This window comes from Microchirus variegatus (assembly GCF_963457635.1).
Source record: "Microchirus variegatus genome assembly, chromosome: 16".
Taxonomy (NCBI): Eukaryota; Metazoa; Chordata; class Actinopteri; order Pleuronectiformes; family Soleidae; genus Microchirus; species Microchirus variegatus.
The window spans coordinates 4505147-4519243 of record NC_139817.1 but is presented as its reverse complement, the minus strand read 5'-3'; the positions used below and the strand labels follow the sequence as shown (position 1 = coordinate 4519243).

General features: G+C 41.0%; 3 protein-coding genes across 3 annotated transcripts in view; 2 read left to right on the top strand and 1 right to left on the bottom strand.

Annotated features, from left to right (window-relative positions):
* Positions 1 to 2061: 2061 nt before the first annotated feature.
* Positions 2062 to 5712, top strand: LOC310938511 (uncharacterized protein). The gene is made up of 3 exons (XM_083903026.1): positions 2062 to 2289; positions 3360 to 3470; positions 3573 to 5712. Exons 1-3 carry the CDS (start codon positions 2184 to 2186, stop codon positions 4619 to 4621), a joined length of 1266 nt encoding a protein of 421 aa, XP_083759152.1. The 5' UTR covers positions 2062 to 2183; the 3' UTR covers positions 4622 to 5712.
* A 322-nt stretch (positions 5713 to 6034) lies between these two features.
* LOC310938377 (uncharacterized protein) lies at positions 6035 to 11849 on the top strand (the record flags this gene model as incomplete). Its single annotated transcript, XM_083902870.1, has 4 exons — positions 6035 to 6242; positions 7422 to 8467; positions 9501 to 9591; positions 10513 to 11849. Exons 1-4 carry the CDS (start codon positions 6137 to 6139, stop codon positions 11847 to 11849), a joined length of 2580 nt encoding a protein of 859 aa, XP_083758996.1. The 5' UTR covers positions 6035 to 6136.
* A 1818-nt stretch (positions 11850 to 13667) lies between these two features.
* LOC310938221 (uncharacterized protein) overlaps positions 13668 to 14097 on the bottom strand; it is a 2870-nt gene continuing 2440 nt past the window's right edge. Inside the window, exon 2 of the mRNA XM_083902698.1 lies at positions 13668 to 14097. This exon is cut by the window's right edge and continues 1522 nt beyond it. The gene's annotated coding sequence lies outside the window, so the exon portion shown is untranslated.

Genomic DNA, 14097 nt, shown 5'->3' with positions numbered 1-14097 from the left:
TATTTCCTGGTTTTGTTGCCTTTTTTTTAAAAACAAATGTAGAATTATCTGAATATGTTTGGTTTCGTGGACGTTAGCGCTATCGAAGAAATATCGGTATAAAGCCTTATTTTTTAGTTTTTGAAAGCCCAAATCACTCACACAGATAACTTCATGAAATAATCTCCACTTTAATCGATAATAAAAGTTAATCGCAGCCTCGTTTCATTCAACGCGCGACGACGACGACGACAAGATTGGCTGAAAAATCCGGAAATGCGGAGATGATTCCAGACGTCGTAGTTTGAATTTAGCAGATTAAAATAAAAACTTACGTATATTTTGTTCATTTAAAAACCTGAAACTGCATTTATTTGTGTTCGATGTGAAGAAAAGTTGTTGTTTTTTCCTCTCGTGAAGCTGAAGAATCACAAACCAGGAAGGAGTGAAAACACTTGAAAGTGAAAGACTTTTATTTATTTACAAATGGGTGGAAGAGAACTACAGTTTGCCCTCTTTTCTTTATCATTATTATTGTTATTATGCTGATTTTAAAACGTTATTGAGAGAATAAAATCACCCGCTTTGTAAAAAAAACAAAAAACGGCAGACAGTTGAGTTAATAAGGACGAAAAACGACGCCTAAATGAATCAATTCATCGGTTTTAATCGTTTTAAAATGTGAATATTTTCATTAAAACACATCCATTTTTTGGACCAAACTACTTTTGATCGAACATGTGCAGAAATAGACGTAAATGTGCTGGAGTGGAGACGACAAATGACTTTTAGAGCATTAAATCGGTCTGATAGTGATGGATTAAATTGGTCGTCATGGATGTGTTCAAAGAAAACGTGGAAATTACGCAGTTTATCGGCTTTGATTTCGCCCTTTTCCTCACGAGCGATCATTTCCTCCTCATCCTCATCATCATCATCACCATCTTCTGTCGTCTCTCACCTGTGACGGCCGCCGTCATTTAACAGTCGACCGATGCAGTACAGGTTTGTTTCTTCAGCGTTTGTCCCCTCATCATCATCATCATCATCATCATCATCACCTCCAATAATCCCTGAAAAGACAAAGGAGGGTCAAAGCCTGAAGGAGAAACCTCGGCGGTCCCTGAAGTGGCTCGCTGGGAGCGACGACGACGACGGCTGCGCTTTTGAAAAACTGAGTGTTCTGTATTTGTATTTTTACTGAAGTAATAAAAAAAAAAGAAGAAAAAGAAAAGAAATTAAAGTATCTGTAAATAAGTTTAAAACTGAGACAAAGTCAATAAAGATGTTACGAAAAAGTGAGTGCTTTTTTTCCCACCCATGTGATGTGATTCTTGTCATTTAATATACATTTTATATTTATATCTTATTAAAGCAGCAGCCGGTACCAAAGAAAACTAAAGGGAAGTCGTGTTTTTGTAGGATTTTTATGTGGTAATAATAGCTTTTTAACTGTTTTTGTATAGAAAGGCAATTAATAATAATAAATAGTTTATTGATGTTCTCATGTTATATATAAATACAAATATTTATATGTATATATATACATACATACATATATATGTAATTGTGATTCCGCTCATGCAGATGCCATTTGAACATACTTTTATTTTGTAATTTCTCTGACTATATTCTGTTATACCTGACTCATTATATAATAATAATAATATATATATAATATAATCAGTCGGTTCAAGTAATAATATAGTGGTTTAGTTTCACAGGAACTGGATAATCAAGATTTATTAAACCATTGCGACGACAAATGTGAAACTTTTATTTTGAAATGTATCAAAAGTCATACGTGTATAGTCAAACGTGTTAATGCAGAATTGCATATTTAAAGCAGTAAAGTCTCTAAAATGACAAATATGGTAGATTTTTACTCAAACAGACTGAGGAATTATGTTGTATTTTGTTGTGAATTTGGTGTTTTTGTTGTCAACCGTGCATTTTCATCTTTGTCCTCCAGTCCAGCAGAGGTCGCTGTCGGCTCCGCTCTCAGCGAAGCTCAGGGTCGTCGACTCGGGGTCTCTGTTTACTTTCCGCCGTCTCTTTATTGTTCGCTCCGAGGCTCAAAAATGCGCTGAAAAATGATATAAATGTGCGCCGTGTAGCGGCCGCGGGCGTCGGCGGTGGTACGTGCGTGCTTCAACTCTGCGGCCCGAAGACTGCGACTCTACGAGCGGCTAACGGCGGAAGACATGGTCGGTCTCGTTGAAGGAACCGAGCGGTCAAAGCTGGAGATCCGCCGCCAGAGGAGGCTCCGTGATCCCGCTACGAAGCCCGACGTCAGGCCGCGCAACGCAGGTCAGTCCCGGGTCAATTAAAGCGCTTATAACCCGAGCTACATGCTAACCCGCTCTGTGCTCACTAAGCTAATGACGTTAGCCGTGGCTTCGTGCTACACAGGTCCGTATCTATCTGAGTCCATGTGGACGAGCCCACAGACCGTAAACACAAAAGTGGACTCGTCCAAGTGGAACGTGAAAGTGGACTCGTCCAGGTAGCAATTTGTTGAAGAGCCACAAGGAGGCGACACTACTGGAACTCTGTTTTAGCTACACTTAATTTATGACGTCAGTAAAGATTTTCGTTAAAAGTTAAGGATCTTAATCAGTCAGTTTTGTGAATTATTTTAATATTTAGGTCTTTAATTGGCAATATTTTTTTCTAACGATTTATTCGTTATATGGAGCAAACAAAACCCGAAAGATTAACATTTACGAAGCTGAAAAATCACATAAACCAATCAAAGTAACTGACTACTCATTTCAATAATCCCTATATAAAGCTAGACATTAAAGGTACAGTGTATAGGTTTTAACATCTATGCTAGTGTGTAGGTTTTAGCTACATCTATGCTAGTGTGTAGGTTTTAGCAACATCTATGCTAGTGTGTAGGTTTTAGCTACATCTATGCTAGTGTGTAGGTTTTAGCAACATCTATGCTAGTGTGTAGGTTTTAGCTACATCTATGCTAGTCTGTAGGTTTTAGCAACATCTATGCTAGTATGTAGGTTTTAGCTACATCTATGCTAGTGTGTAGGTTTTAGCAACATCTATGCTAGTGTGTGTAGGTTTTTTGCAACATCTATGCTAGTGTGTAGGTTTTAGCAAAATCTATGCTAGTCTGTAGGTTTTAGCAACATCTATGCTAGTCTGGAGGTTTTAGCAACATCTATGCTAACCTACGGTGGCCTGCAGTTGTCATTAAAACTCAAAAGATGTTTAGTTTGTCCATTAAAAACATGTTGGCTCATTCTGCGGTCATTAAAGCAACAATTCATACGTTCAAAATATTACATTTCTGCCAAATTTGGAATAATTTCACCTAAATCTAAATCTTATTAATCATTCTGATGGATAATGTCCTACAGACGACCACCTGCTGATCTCCAGCGAGGACCAGGAGGAGCCGGAGCGTCCCCACATTAAAGAGGAGGAGCTGTGCATCAAAGAGGAGGACGCTGAGATCATCACTGTGTCTGGTAAGAGTGAAGGAGATGAGGAGAAACCTCTTGTGACAGTTGCTATATAACTTAACTTTACTTACTTACACTTTCTGATCATTTTTGGTTAATCTCCCACAGACGACCAGTTTATAGACGAGTGTCGCCCTGAGGATCAGGACAGGATCTCCGCTGTGGACCAGGAGCTTCTCCACATCAAAGAGGAAGAGGAGGAACTGAGCATCAAACACGAGGAGGCCGACGTCATTGCGGTGATTGTCAAAAGTGAAGACGTGGAAGAGACACCCGAGTCCTCGCGGCTTCACCAGAGTCACGCTGAGGACGACGGAGGAGCAGAACCAGCCAGAAGCTCAAGTCCAGATGGACGTCTGTCACCAGGCACCGAGGTGGAAATCGAAGAGTCTTCGGACAGCGACAGCGAGTGGAAGGAGACGGACGAAACGGAGAGTTTGAATAAAAAGGTATCCAGCGACATGGGCGCGAACACCAGCGACGAACTCAGCGATTCCGAATGTGGTCAAAGTTTTGACAACGCGGCTCTTCTGCAGAGACACGTCGACGCCAACTACAGGAAGATACCGTTCGGCTGCTCCGAATGTGGCAAACGCTTCAGCACCAAGTGGAACCTGAGGTCGCACGAGAAGACTCACAAATGCGAGAAACCGTTCAGCTGCTCCGTGTGCGCGAAACAGTTTAGCACGAAGTGGAACCTGAGGTCGCACGAGAGAATTCACACGGGAGAGAAGCCGTTCTGTTGCCCCGAGTGCGGCAAACGGTTCGTCCAGAGGACTAACCTGAGAAAACACGAAAAGACCCACCGGGGGGAGAAGCGCTTCAGCTGCACCGAGTGCGGGAAGCGCTTCATCCACAAGAGCAGTCTGAACAAGCACGAGAAGTTCCACAGCGCAGAGAAACCGTTCAGCTGCCCCGAGTGCGGGAAAATATTCACCCGCAAGAGCAGCCTGAAGAGTCACGAGAAAATCCACACGGGAGAGAAGCCGTTCAGCTGCTCGCAGTGTGGCAAGAAGTTTGTGAAGAGGACTAATCTGAGGAGACACGAGACCATTCACTCGGAGGAGAAACCGTTCTGTTGCTCCCACTGTGGGAAAAGATACGCCTTAGAGAGCAGGTTGAGGACACATCAGAAATTACATCGAGAAGCCGTTTAGTTGGAGTTTCAGCTTGCTTCATTTCACGAGATTATCGTGAAATTAAGTATTTTTTACTTATTTATTTTTCAATAACCTTTATTTCTATAACATACAAAAGCTCTCATTCGGAACATTTGCATAAAGGGTATGTGGTCGGAGTGGAGCTGAGGAAATTTGACCAAAGGAGTGCGTAGAAAATCCATCTTAATCTAATTTCACGATCGGTCTATTTACACCAGTGTTTCCCAATCCTGGTCCTCCGGGAACACTGCCCTGCCATGTTTTAGATGTTACCCTGCTCCAAATTTTTTACGAGAGTTAAAAAATTACATTAAAAACAACAACACCACATTTGAAATATAAGTTGAAATATACATTTTTAGAAAAAAAAAATTGACAAAAGTTGAAACATATTTTTGAAAAAGAATTTTTCAAAAGTTGAATCACTATTTTTTGGGGATTTTTTTTTTTACAAAAATGTAAAGATTGCATTAAAAAAAAACACTGACAAAAGTTGAAACACTAACTTTTGGAATTTTTTAAAACAAAAGTTGAAAACATTAAATTATAAAAAAAAAAAACCAATTGACAAAAGTTCGTTATTAGGCTTCTGCAGAGCTGACGATTTATTGGAATCAGGTGTTTTTGGATCAGGGCAACATCTAAAACACGGCAGGGCAGTGTTCCCTGCGGACCAGGGTTGGGAAACACTGATTTACACCACTGTATTTTGAGGTTGGTGTTACTTACAAGAGCGCAGCGCGGAACGACTTCCGTCTCCTCCTGAGTGCGAGGATCCAGATCCTGGATTGAGATGCAGCTTGTGTCTGCAAGTGGCTTCTTTTTGTCCATCCCCTCGACAACCGGGAGGTCAGAAACAAGAAATCATTCAAGACATTTTGAGTTTTCGGTTGAAATTTTAAAAGGTATGAATACTTTTTTTGACATATGACAGTGTTAAAGGCCTGACTGAACAGATTTATACTACAAAAACACTTACATTAAGTAACTTTTAAAAAAAGAAAACATGCTCAACTAAATGGTTGATTTGTCCCTTTATGGTAAGTAGGGATGAGTCCGTTACTTGTCAAAATCACTGGATAAAAATGTAAAATCCAATGCTTCCTTATGCACAGACTCTAAAAATGTCAATAAAAATCAGCAACAGCATTTTATATTACGTTATTGTGTTGGGCTGTTTATTTCTTCTAAGGTCTAAAATGATTGAGAATCGGTCCACAAAAACTGAGCTAATATAATATTAAAATGCTATAAAAAATCATCCGTTGCTGTAAATTGAGTGTTTAATTTTAGAGCGTGAAGTGTTTTATTTTGAAACACAAACACACGCACTTCCTTCCTCAGTCGTCCAGTCCAGCAGAGGTCGCTGTTTGCTCTCCTTCTGGTCGACGCGGAACTCGGGTGTCTCTGTTTACTTTCCGCTGTGTCGCCGTGTAGCTCGAGTAGGTCTAACTGCCGCAGGTGTCGGTACGTCTGCGGCTGAAGACTCGCCTGTTTCTGGCGGTGAAAAAAATGAAGACAGCGGCTAAAATGATCGGTGTGTTGGAGGAAACGCAGCGGTCAGAGGAGCGGATCTGCCGCCAGAAGAAGCTGCTCGACGTCAGGCTGAACACAGCAGGTCAGTCCCCGCTCACTGGAGCCACGAAACATGAATAAACTAATCAGTGTTGTAATGCACTTAAGTAGAATTATTTACATATCTGTACTTCGTTATTTATGTTTCTGACAACATTTACCGCGATACATTCGCCTTAACCATCTTCGTTACTACAAAATAAAAGTTGAGTTTGTGACGTAATGCTTGTTCGGTGTCGCTCGTTGTTTTTAGCCGCACCAGCTGTTAGCCGCTCCGCTGTTAGCTGCTGTGCTGTTAGTCGCTCAGCTGTTAGCCGCAGGTTTTTGGCTCCAAGTGGACTTAAAACACACCAGCGGCTCGTTGTTTACTCGTGTCCGACACCGAGGCTCTGGTCTCCGGGTTTTTGGTCCCCTGTCTCCGGGTTTTTGTTGTACACGATCTGGACGCCGTGTTTTAGCTATCAGCTATCAGCTAGCGAGCTCGGATTTCGTGTCAAAATGTGTCACTGTCCACTCTGTAACTTTATTGACAAACTCGATTTTTAACACTGTAAATAAATCAAGCCCATTTCTAGTAGCTGTCTACATGTACATTCTATTGTTAATATCTTTCTATATTGTTTAAACATTTGTATTGTTTTATTGTGTTTTTATTGTTTTTATATATATATATATTTATATATATATATATTTATATTAAAACAATTGATATATATATATATATATATATAATTTTTTTTTTAAATTGTTTTTATTTTGTCTCCTATGTTTTATGTGCCATGTTTTATTTATTGTATTGTTAAGCACTTTGTCCCAGCTATAGCTGCCTAAAGCACTCTATAAATAAAGTTGAGTTGAGTATATTGTATTTTGACATGTGTGGAAATGCATTTTTATTATGTTTATCTTTGCTGCTGTGACAATGTAAATCTTATCTTATACATCTCAAGAATGATACATATATACATATATATAATATAACAAAATACCACCTTATTAGTTGAATACAAATAACAGGAATTGTGTATTTACAGATAATGAAACCAGTAAACAGTCTAACTCTTGGATATGCAGTATAATAATAATAATAATAATAATGCGTTATATTTGTCATTGTCCTCTTAGGGGGATGTTGTCTTATTCGTGGGATTGAGCAGTGAAACTTTGGGGAGATGCCTTCATATTAAAGTCATATTTAAAGTCTCTCTTCTCTCTCCTGCAGATGAGCAGCAGCAGCTGATGGGGATTAAAGAAGAGTTTCCCACCGGAGAGCAGGAGTGGATCTCCAGTGTTGACCAGGAGGAACCAGCGCTTCCCCACATTAAAGAGGAGGAGGTTGAGGAGGAAGTGTGCATGAAACAGGAGGAGACCGAGGTCACTGTTGTGATTGTGAAGACGGAGGACGACGAAGAGACGCCCGAGTCCTCACAGCTCTATCAGAGTCACAAAGAGAACTGTGAAGAACCGGATCCAGGTGGACATTTAGGACCAGTTACAGAGGTTGACTTTTCTGATACGGACGACAGCGAGGACGACTGGAAAGGGAGCGGTGATCCAGGTTCAAAAACGGCGAACAAAACAGTCTCCACTGATGACAAACTCAAATGTTCCGAATGTGGTAAAATATCCATCTCCAAGTCAAATCTGGTGAGACACAAAAAATTCCACACGGGAGAGAAGCCGTTCAGTTGCTGCGAGTGTCATAAAAGTTTTTTCCAGCAAAGCGATTTGGAGAAACACAAGAGAATTCACACGGGAGAGAAACCGTTCAGCTGCACCGAGTGCGGCAAAAGGTTTAACACAAAGTGGAACCGGCAGCTCCATGAAAAAGTCCACGTGAAAGAGAAACCGCTCACTTGCTCCGAGTGCGGAAGAACATTTGTCCATCAGTGGAATCTGAAGAAGCACGAGAAAATTCATTCAGGGGAGAAACCGTTCAGCTGCTCCGAGTGTGGCCAGACGTTTATTCAGCAGTGTGACCTGAGGAAACACGAGAGAATCCACACGGGAGAGAAACCGTTCATTTGCTCCGAGTGCGGCAAACGTTTCCGTTCCAGCTCGAATCTGGGGTTACACAGGAGGATTCACACGGGGGAGAAACCGTACGGTTGCTCTGTGTGCGGTAAAAGATTTGTCCAGAACATCCAGCTGAGGACGCACGAGAGAACTCACACGGGAGAGAAACCGTTTGGTTGTCCGATTTGTGGTAAAAAGTTTACGGGCAAAAGGAGCCAGATGCTTCACATTTCAGCTCACAGTCGGGAGAAACTATGAAGTTGGTACTACATTAGTGACTGTGGTGGACCAGAACCCTTCTTCTTCTTCACCCAGCTGAATGATAGTAGTGTAGCAAAAGCTATGGGAGTTTTGTCATACAGGAAAAGTGCAATAAAATCTTGTTCATTGATCTCATTTCTTGTGGTTTAGGTTTTTTAAGTTCAGGTTTATGTGAGTCAAATCATCACATCATACATCAGTTATCATCTACTGTGCTACATTTACATCACAAGTCGGAAAAAGGGTTGTGATAAGTTGACTGTCTCAAGCTAGCCATTGTTAGCAATACCTATTATTTTTAGATGGACTGTTTTGGACCAAAGTATTCAGACAGGTTTGTTTACAGGAAACATGTTTATTTCGATCAGGCTTTTCTACTATTATTATTATTATGATTTTTTTGTGTCTATGCTAACCTAGCTAAAGTCAGGCTTGACCTTGTCACATGAATATGTATTTTTAAAGCCATGTCATGTTAGCCACTTTAGCATTTCTTCTTTTCATGAATAAGACCAAATGCAAATTAAATTTTAAAATTGTTATGAATTCATATGGTAAAACGTACAAATTTAAAGTTTAAAGCTTAGTATCCTGAAACTAAAACTATTGTTTCTATTTAACAATGCAGAAAATATACAGACCAATTTCTACTCAAATGGATCATATAATATCAATCTTTTTTCATGAACTTTGAGCATTATATACTTTTTTTTGCCTGTTTTATTTTGAAAACAGAATGTCGCAAACCCATTCAGTTCCTGTCCGTAGTCCTCCAGTCCAGCAGAGGTCGCTGTTTGCTCTCCTGTGAGTGACTGGTGGTCAATGCGGAACTCGGGTGTCTCTGTTTACTTTCCGCTGTGTCTCCTTTTGTGTCGAAAGAGCGCAGAAAAGCGGTAAAAAAAAATGTTCGCCGTGTAGCAGCGGCAGGTGTCGGTACGTGAGCGGATCGACTGCGGCGGTAGACGCTCTGTTTCCGGGCAGATAAAGAAAGACGACTGCGGTTAAAATGGTCGGTGTGTTGGAGGAAACGCAGCGGTCAGAGCAGCGGATTTGTCGGCCGAAGAAGCTGCTCGACACCGCAGCCGTGAAGACCGAAGTCGGGCTGAACACAGCAGGTCAGTCCCCGCTCCCTGGAGCCACGAAACAGTAATAAACTAGTTTAAGTAAAAATTGTTGTCGCTGTTCATCTAAATACAGTGTTTTCGTCAATATTTAATGCGAGAAATGATCGAGAAAAACGCCGGTTATTAAACGTATAGTGGCTAAATAGTAGCTGCAATTAAACACAGTCGTGTTTGTATTAAAGTGTGTAGTTGTTATAAAAGTTAAGTTATTTGTGGATTTGTGTAGTTTTTAAATCAAACTTCTGGTCAAATCCGCCATCTTGCTCCGCCATAATCGCGTCACTACTCTATTCGGCTACTTCCGGTCAAAACAAGTTTAAAGTTGGAGGATTTTTTTAAAACAGAAAAGAGTAACACGTAACCAGTTAAAAATTGACATATTAAGTTTTTATATTAAGTAGTTACACTTGTCAAGTTATACTTCCTTTCACCCTGGCCTTCAAAGTAAGAGCCACTGACTTTGGCCTCTACAGCAGTTTTTCCTTATAAAATAAAAACAAAACCTTACTAAAACGTATGACATACAAAATAGAAACCATGTAGTTATTTCATGAGTATAACTACTTCATTATTCATTAATAAATATAATTTTTTTAAATGTTGACAGGAGGTAGCTTGCCCATTACTGCTCCTCTCGTAGTCCTGTTGTTTCCTGATATGTGCCACTTGAGGGCGCTCATGTACAATTTGAAAAACTAGCAAAAACAGAAGCAAAAAACGCAACAATGACGTCTATAATATAATAATTATAGCTGTGCGTCGCTTTCTCTTGAATTTGAACCTGTTTCTAACCATGAGTTTTACAGAATTCACCATCTCCTAACCCTGCTTCAGACCTGCTATATGCTACATGATTCTGATGTGTATCATGTACAGATTTATCCTTTAAAGTCTCTCTTCTCTCTCCTGCAGACGAGCAGCAGCTGCTGGTGGTTAAGGAAGAGTTTCCCGTCGAGCAGCAGGAGTGGATCTCCAGCGTGGACCGGGAGCAGCCGAAGCTTCCCCGCATTAAAGAGGAAGAAGAGGAAGTGTCCATCAAACAGGAGGAGACCGAGTTCACTCCTGTGACTGTGAAGAAGGAGGAAGACGAAGAGACGCCCGAGTCCTCGCAGCTTCGTCAGCGTCACACTGAGGATTACAGAGAGGACTGTGGAGAACCGGAATCAGCCGGGAACTCGGATCCAGATGGACATTTAGGGCCAGTTACAGAGGCTGACTCTGAAGACTTTTCTGAGACTGACGACAGCGAGGATGAATGGAAAGAGAGCGCTGGCCTACCGAGTTCAAAAAAAACCAACAAAGCGGCCTCCGCCGATGACAAGCTGAAATGTTCTGAATGTGGGAAAATATCGGTCTCCAAGTCCCATTTGCTGAGGCACAAAAAAATCCACACGGGAGAGAAACCGTTCAGTTGCTTCGAGTGCGGTAAAAGATTTATCCAGCAGAGCGATCTGAAGAAACACAAGAGAATTCACACGGGAGAGAAACCGTTCAGCTGCTCCGAGTGCGGCAAGAAGTTTAACACAAAGTGGAACCTGCAGCTCCACGCAAAAGTTCACACCAGAGAGAAGCCGTTCACCTGCTCTGTGTGCGGGAAAAAGTTTACCGACAAGAGCTACATGAAGAAGCACGAGAAATATCACACGGCTGATAAACAGTTCAGCTGCTCCGTTTGTGGTAAAGGTTTTGTCCAGGTGGGCGATCTGAGGAGGCATGAGAAAATCCACGCAGGAGTCAAACAGTTCAGTTGCGCCAAGTGCGACAAACAGTTCATCAGTAAGGATTATCTGAAGAAACACGAGAAATGCCACACCATAGACAAACCGCTGAGTTGTTCCGTGTGCGGTAAAATGTTCGTCTATCAGTGGAACCTGAAGAAACACGAGAAAATCCACACGGGGGAGAAACCGTTCAGCTGCTCCGAGTGCGGTCAAGGCTTCATCCAGCAGTGCGACCTGAGGAAGCACGAGAGAATCCACACGGGGGAGAAGCCGTTCACTTGCTCCGAGTGCGGCAAGAGGTTTCGCACGAACTCGATGCTGCGGCTGCACGAGAAGATTCACACGGGGGAGAAACCGTACAGCTGCTCCGTGTGCGGCAAAGGGTTTGTTCAGAAAGGACAGCTGAAGACGCACGAGAGGACTCACACGGGAGAGAAACCGTACAGTTGCCCGTTCTGCGGGAAAAAGTTTACAGGGAAAAGAAGCCAGACGTTTCACATTTCGGTCCACATCAGAGGAAAACTATAAAGCAAACAAAATGTTTAATTTGAGAAGAACCAGTGAGGAACTCCAATCTGAATAATACATATGCGTGTTATCTGGGGCTGCGACGATTCTAGTCGACATTATCAACGTCCAATCACTGTGGAATTTGTGTCTCGTAAATCACGTTCGGTAACTGCAATGCACTACAGGAAGTGCTGGGGGCAGTATCTCCATTTCTGCCATTGTATTCACCAACTGCTTCTCAACCAAGGAAATACTATATAATTAATTATAATAATTATTGACAAAAAAAAGTGTGTTATCCTGCTCATTACATGCCATAGAACCAAAGTGTGGATTTAAACAGGGTTCTCACAGGTCCTTGGAAGTTTTTTTTAAAAATCCCCCTATATATACACATGGGTTATTGAAAGTCCTTGAATTTTTTCCAAGAAACAAGTTAGCTTACCTGGGATGAACTGTGAACATGCTAATATTAGTGCTGGGCCGTTAATGCGCGTCGTGTTTACGTGACTCCTGATTGTTAAAATGAGTCTCTAAAATAACTATTTTCCAGGCACCGTTTACCAGTTAGCTCCTTTAGCGCCATTAGCGCGCCTACAGTCGAACCGGAGCAGTCTGTTTATTAAATGAGAAGAGCAGTGCTACAAATAACCAGCGTATCATTGTACTGCGTATGTGTGCCTCTGTTTTTAAAGTTTAGCGTTACTTTAGAGACTCATTTTAACAATCGGGAGTCGCGTTAACGTCTAATGTCGTCATGGAAACGCGTCACGCCTTGTTTAAAAGCACGTAGTCCTGCTGCCCTACAGTAAAATTGTTAGCTTACCTGGGATGAACTGAACATGCTGATATTGTTGGCAAAGTCCTCAAAGTAAATTATGTTTTATTTATTTTCACTCGCACAGAAGATCATCTGGAATATAATCCACTGTTGTGTGGAGGTGAAATTTAAAGACACTATTAAACAATGACAGTAACGAGGCTCTGTTTTTAAGCTAAACGCTAAAGCTTAAGTCATGCTAGTTGTTTTGTGTGAAGCTGATTTTTCTTCAATCTGCAAAAACCCGCAGCAGCACAGAAGAGGCTACAGCGCCACCACGTGGTCATTGTTGGAACTTTTCCCGGGGGAACCAAACCTGTTGCAGATACGTATCTCACATGTCTTTGCTCGTGAAATAGCTGCTGTCAACACTATGTATTGGACTAAAATTGAGAGCCGTGTCTCTGATTGATGAATTAAAATGTTCTTAATAATCCTAGGAACAAAAAAAAAAAAACACTGTGTCCTCTCATTCTGTGTGTCCAAACACTGTGACCTTAGCTGTTACTGTAATGAAGGGACTGTTTTACCTTCATAGCTTCAAATCACCACGGTAACCCGTGCTGAAAACCCACAACCTGCTCCAAAACGTGTCAGGTTTTCAAGGTAACGAAACAAAACCTGCGTGAAGAACAGAAATAAATAATGAAATGTTTTAATCAACGTTCTCAAATTCTCTACAAAAATATGCTGTACCTTGTTGTTACAGAGAGCAGGGAGCACCTACTTGCATTGGAAATCTGGGAGAAAAGTTGAAGTACTTGTATTCCACAGGTCAGTAAACACAACGTATATAAATACAAGCGCTCGATATAAGTTTGTGATCGTTTGGAGCGTTTTAAAAAAGACTGAAAAGTCATCCTGCTTTTCCACATCAGCGTTGTTTCGTTTAACGCTGTAGAACACAATGAATTAATCTGTGTAAAAATACAATTTCTTATCGAAAAGTAAACTATTGTATAATGTAGATACGGACACAGTGAGAACACGCTGGTTTGGTGTCAAGATACAGTTTTTTTTTATTGATATATAAGGAAAAAAAACAATAACTGATTTCATCTCGACCGATAGAGAGGGCCCGACCCCACCAAAACTCAACAGGAAGTCTGGGTTTAGTGATTATTTTATGCCCAATATGGAAGAAGCCTCAACTTGGATCACTTTTTTTGTCAGTTAAGACAACTTAAAATAGGCGATTCCGGCTGGATTATCAGGTCTTTTATTTTACAAAAAAGACACAAAAGTCTCAGAACTCTTATTGAAAGATATAGGCGAATATATACAATTTGACTTTCTTGTAGATCTTAATACAAGTAGTAGTTCTTTGTAGTTCATTAAACAGTTCTGATATTGTTTCTTAATGGTATTTAAAGAAATTTGATCCATATTTTTCAGATTAAAGAGATTTAATTCTAACTGTTTTGTAAGTTTACATGGATGGGTGTG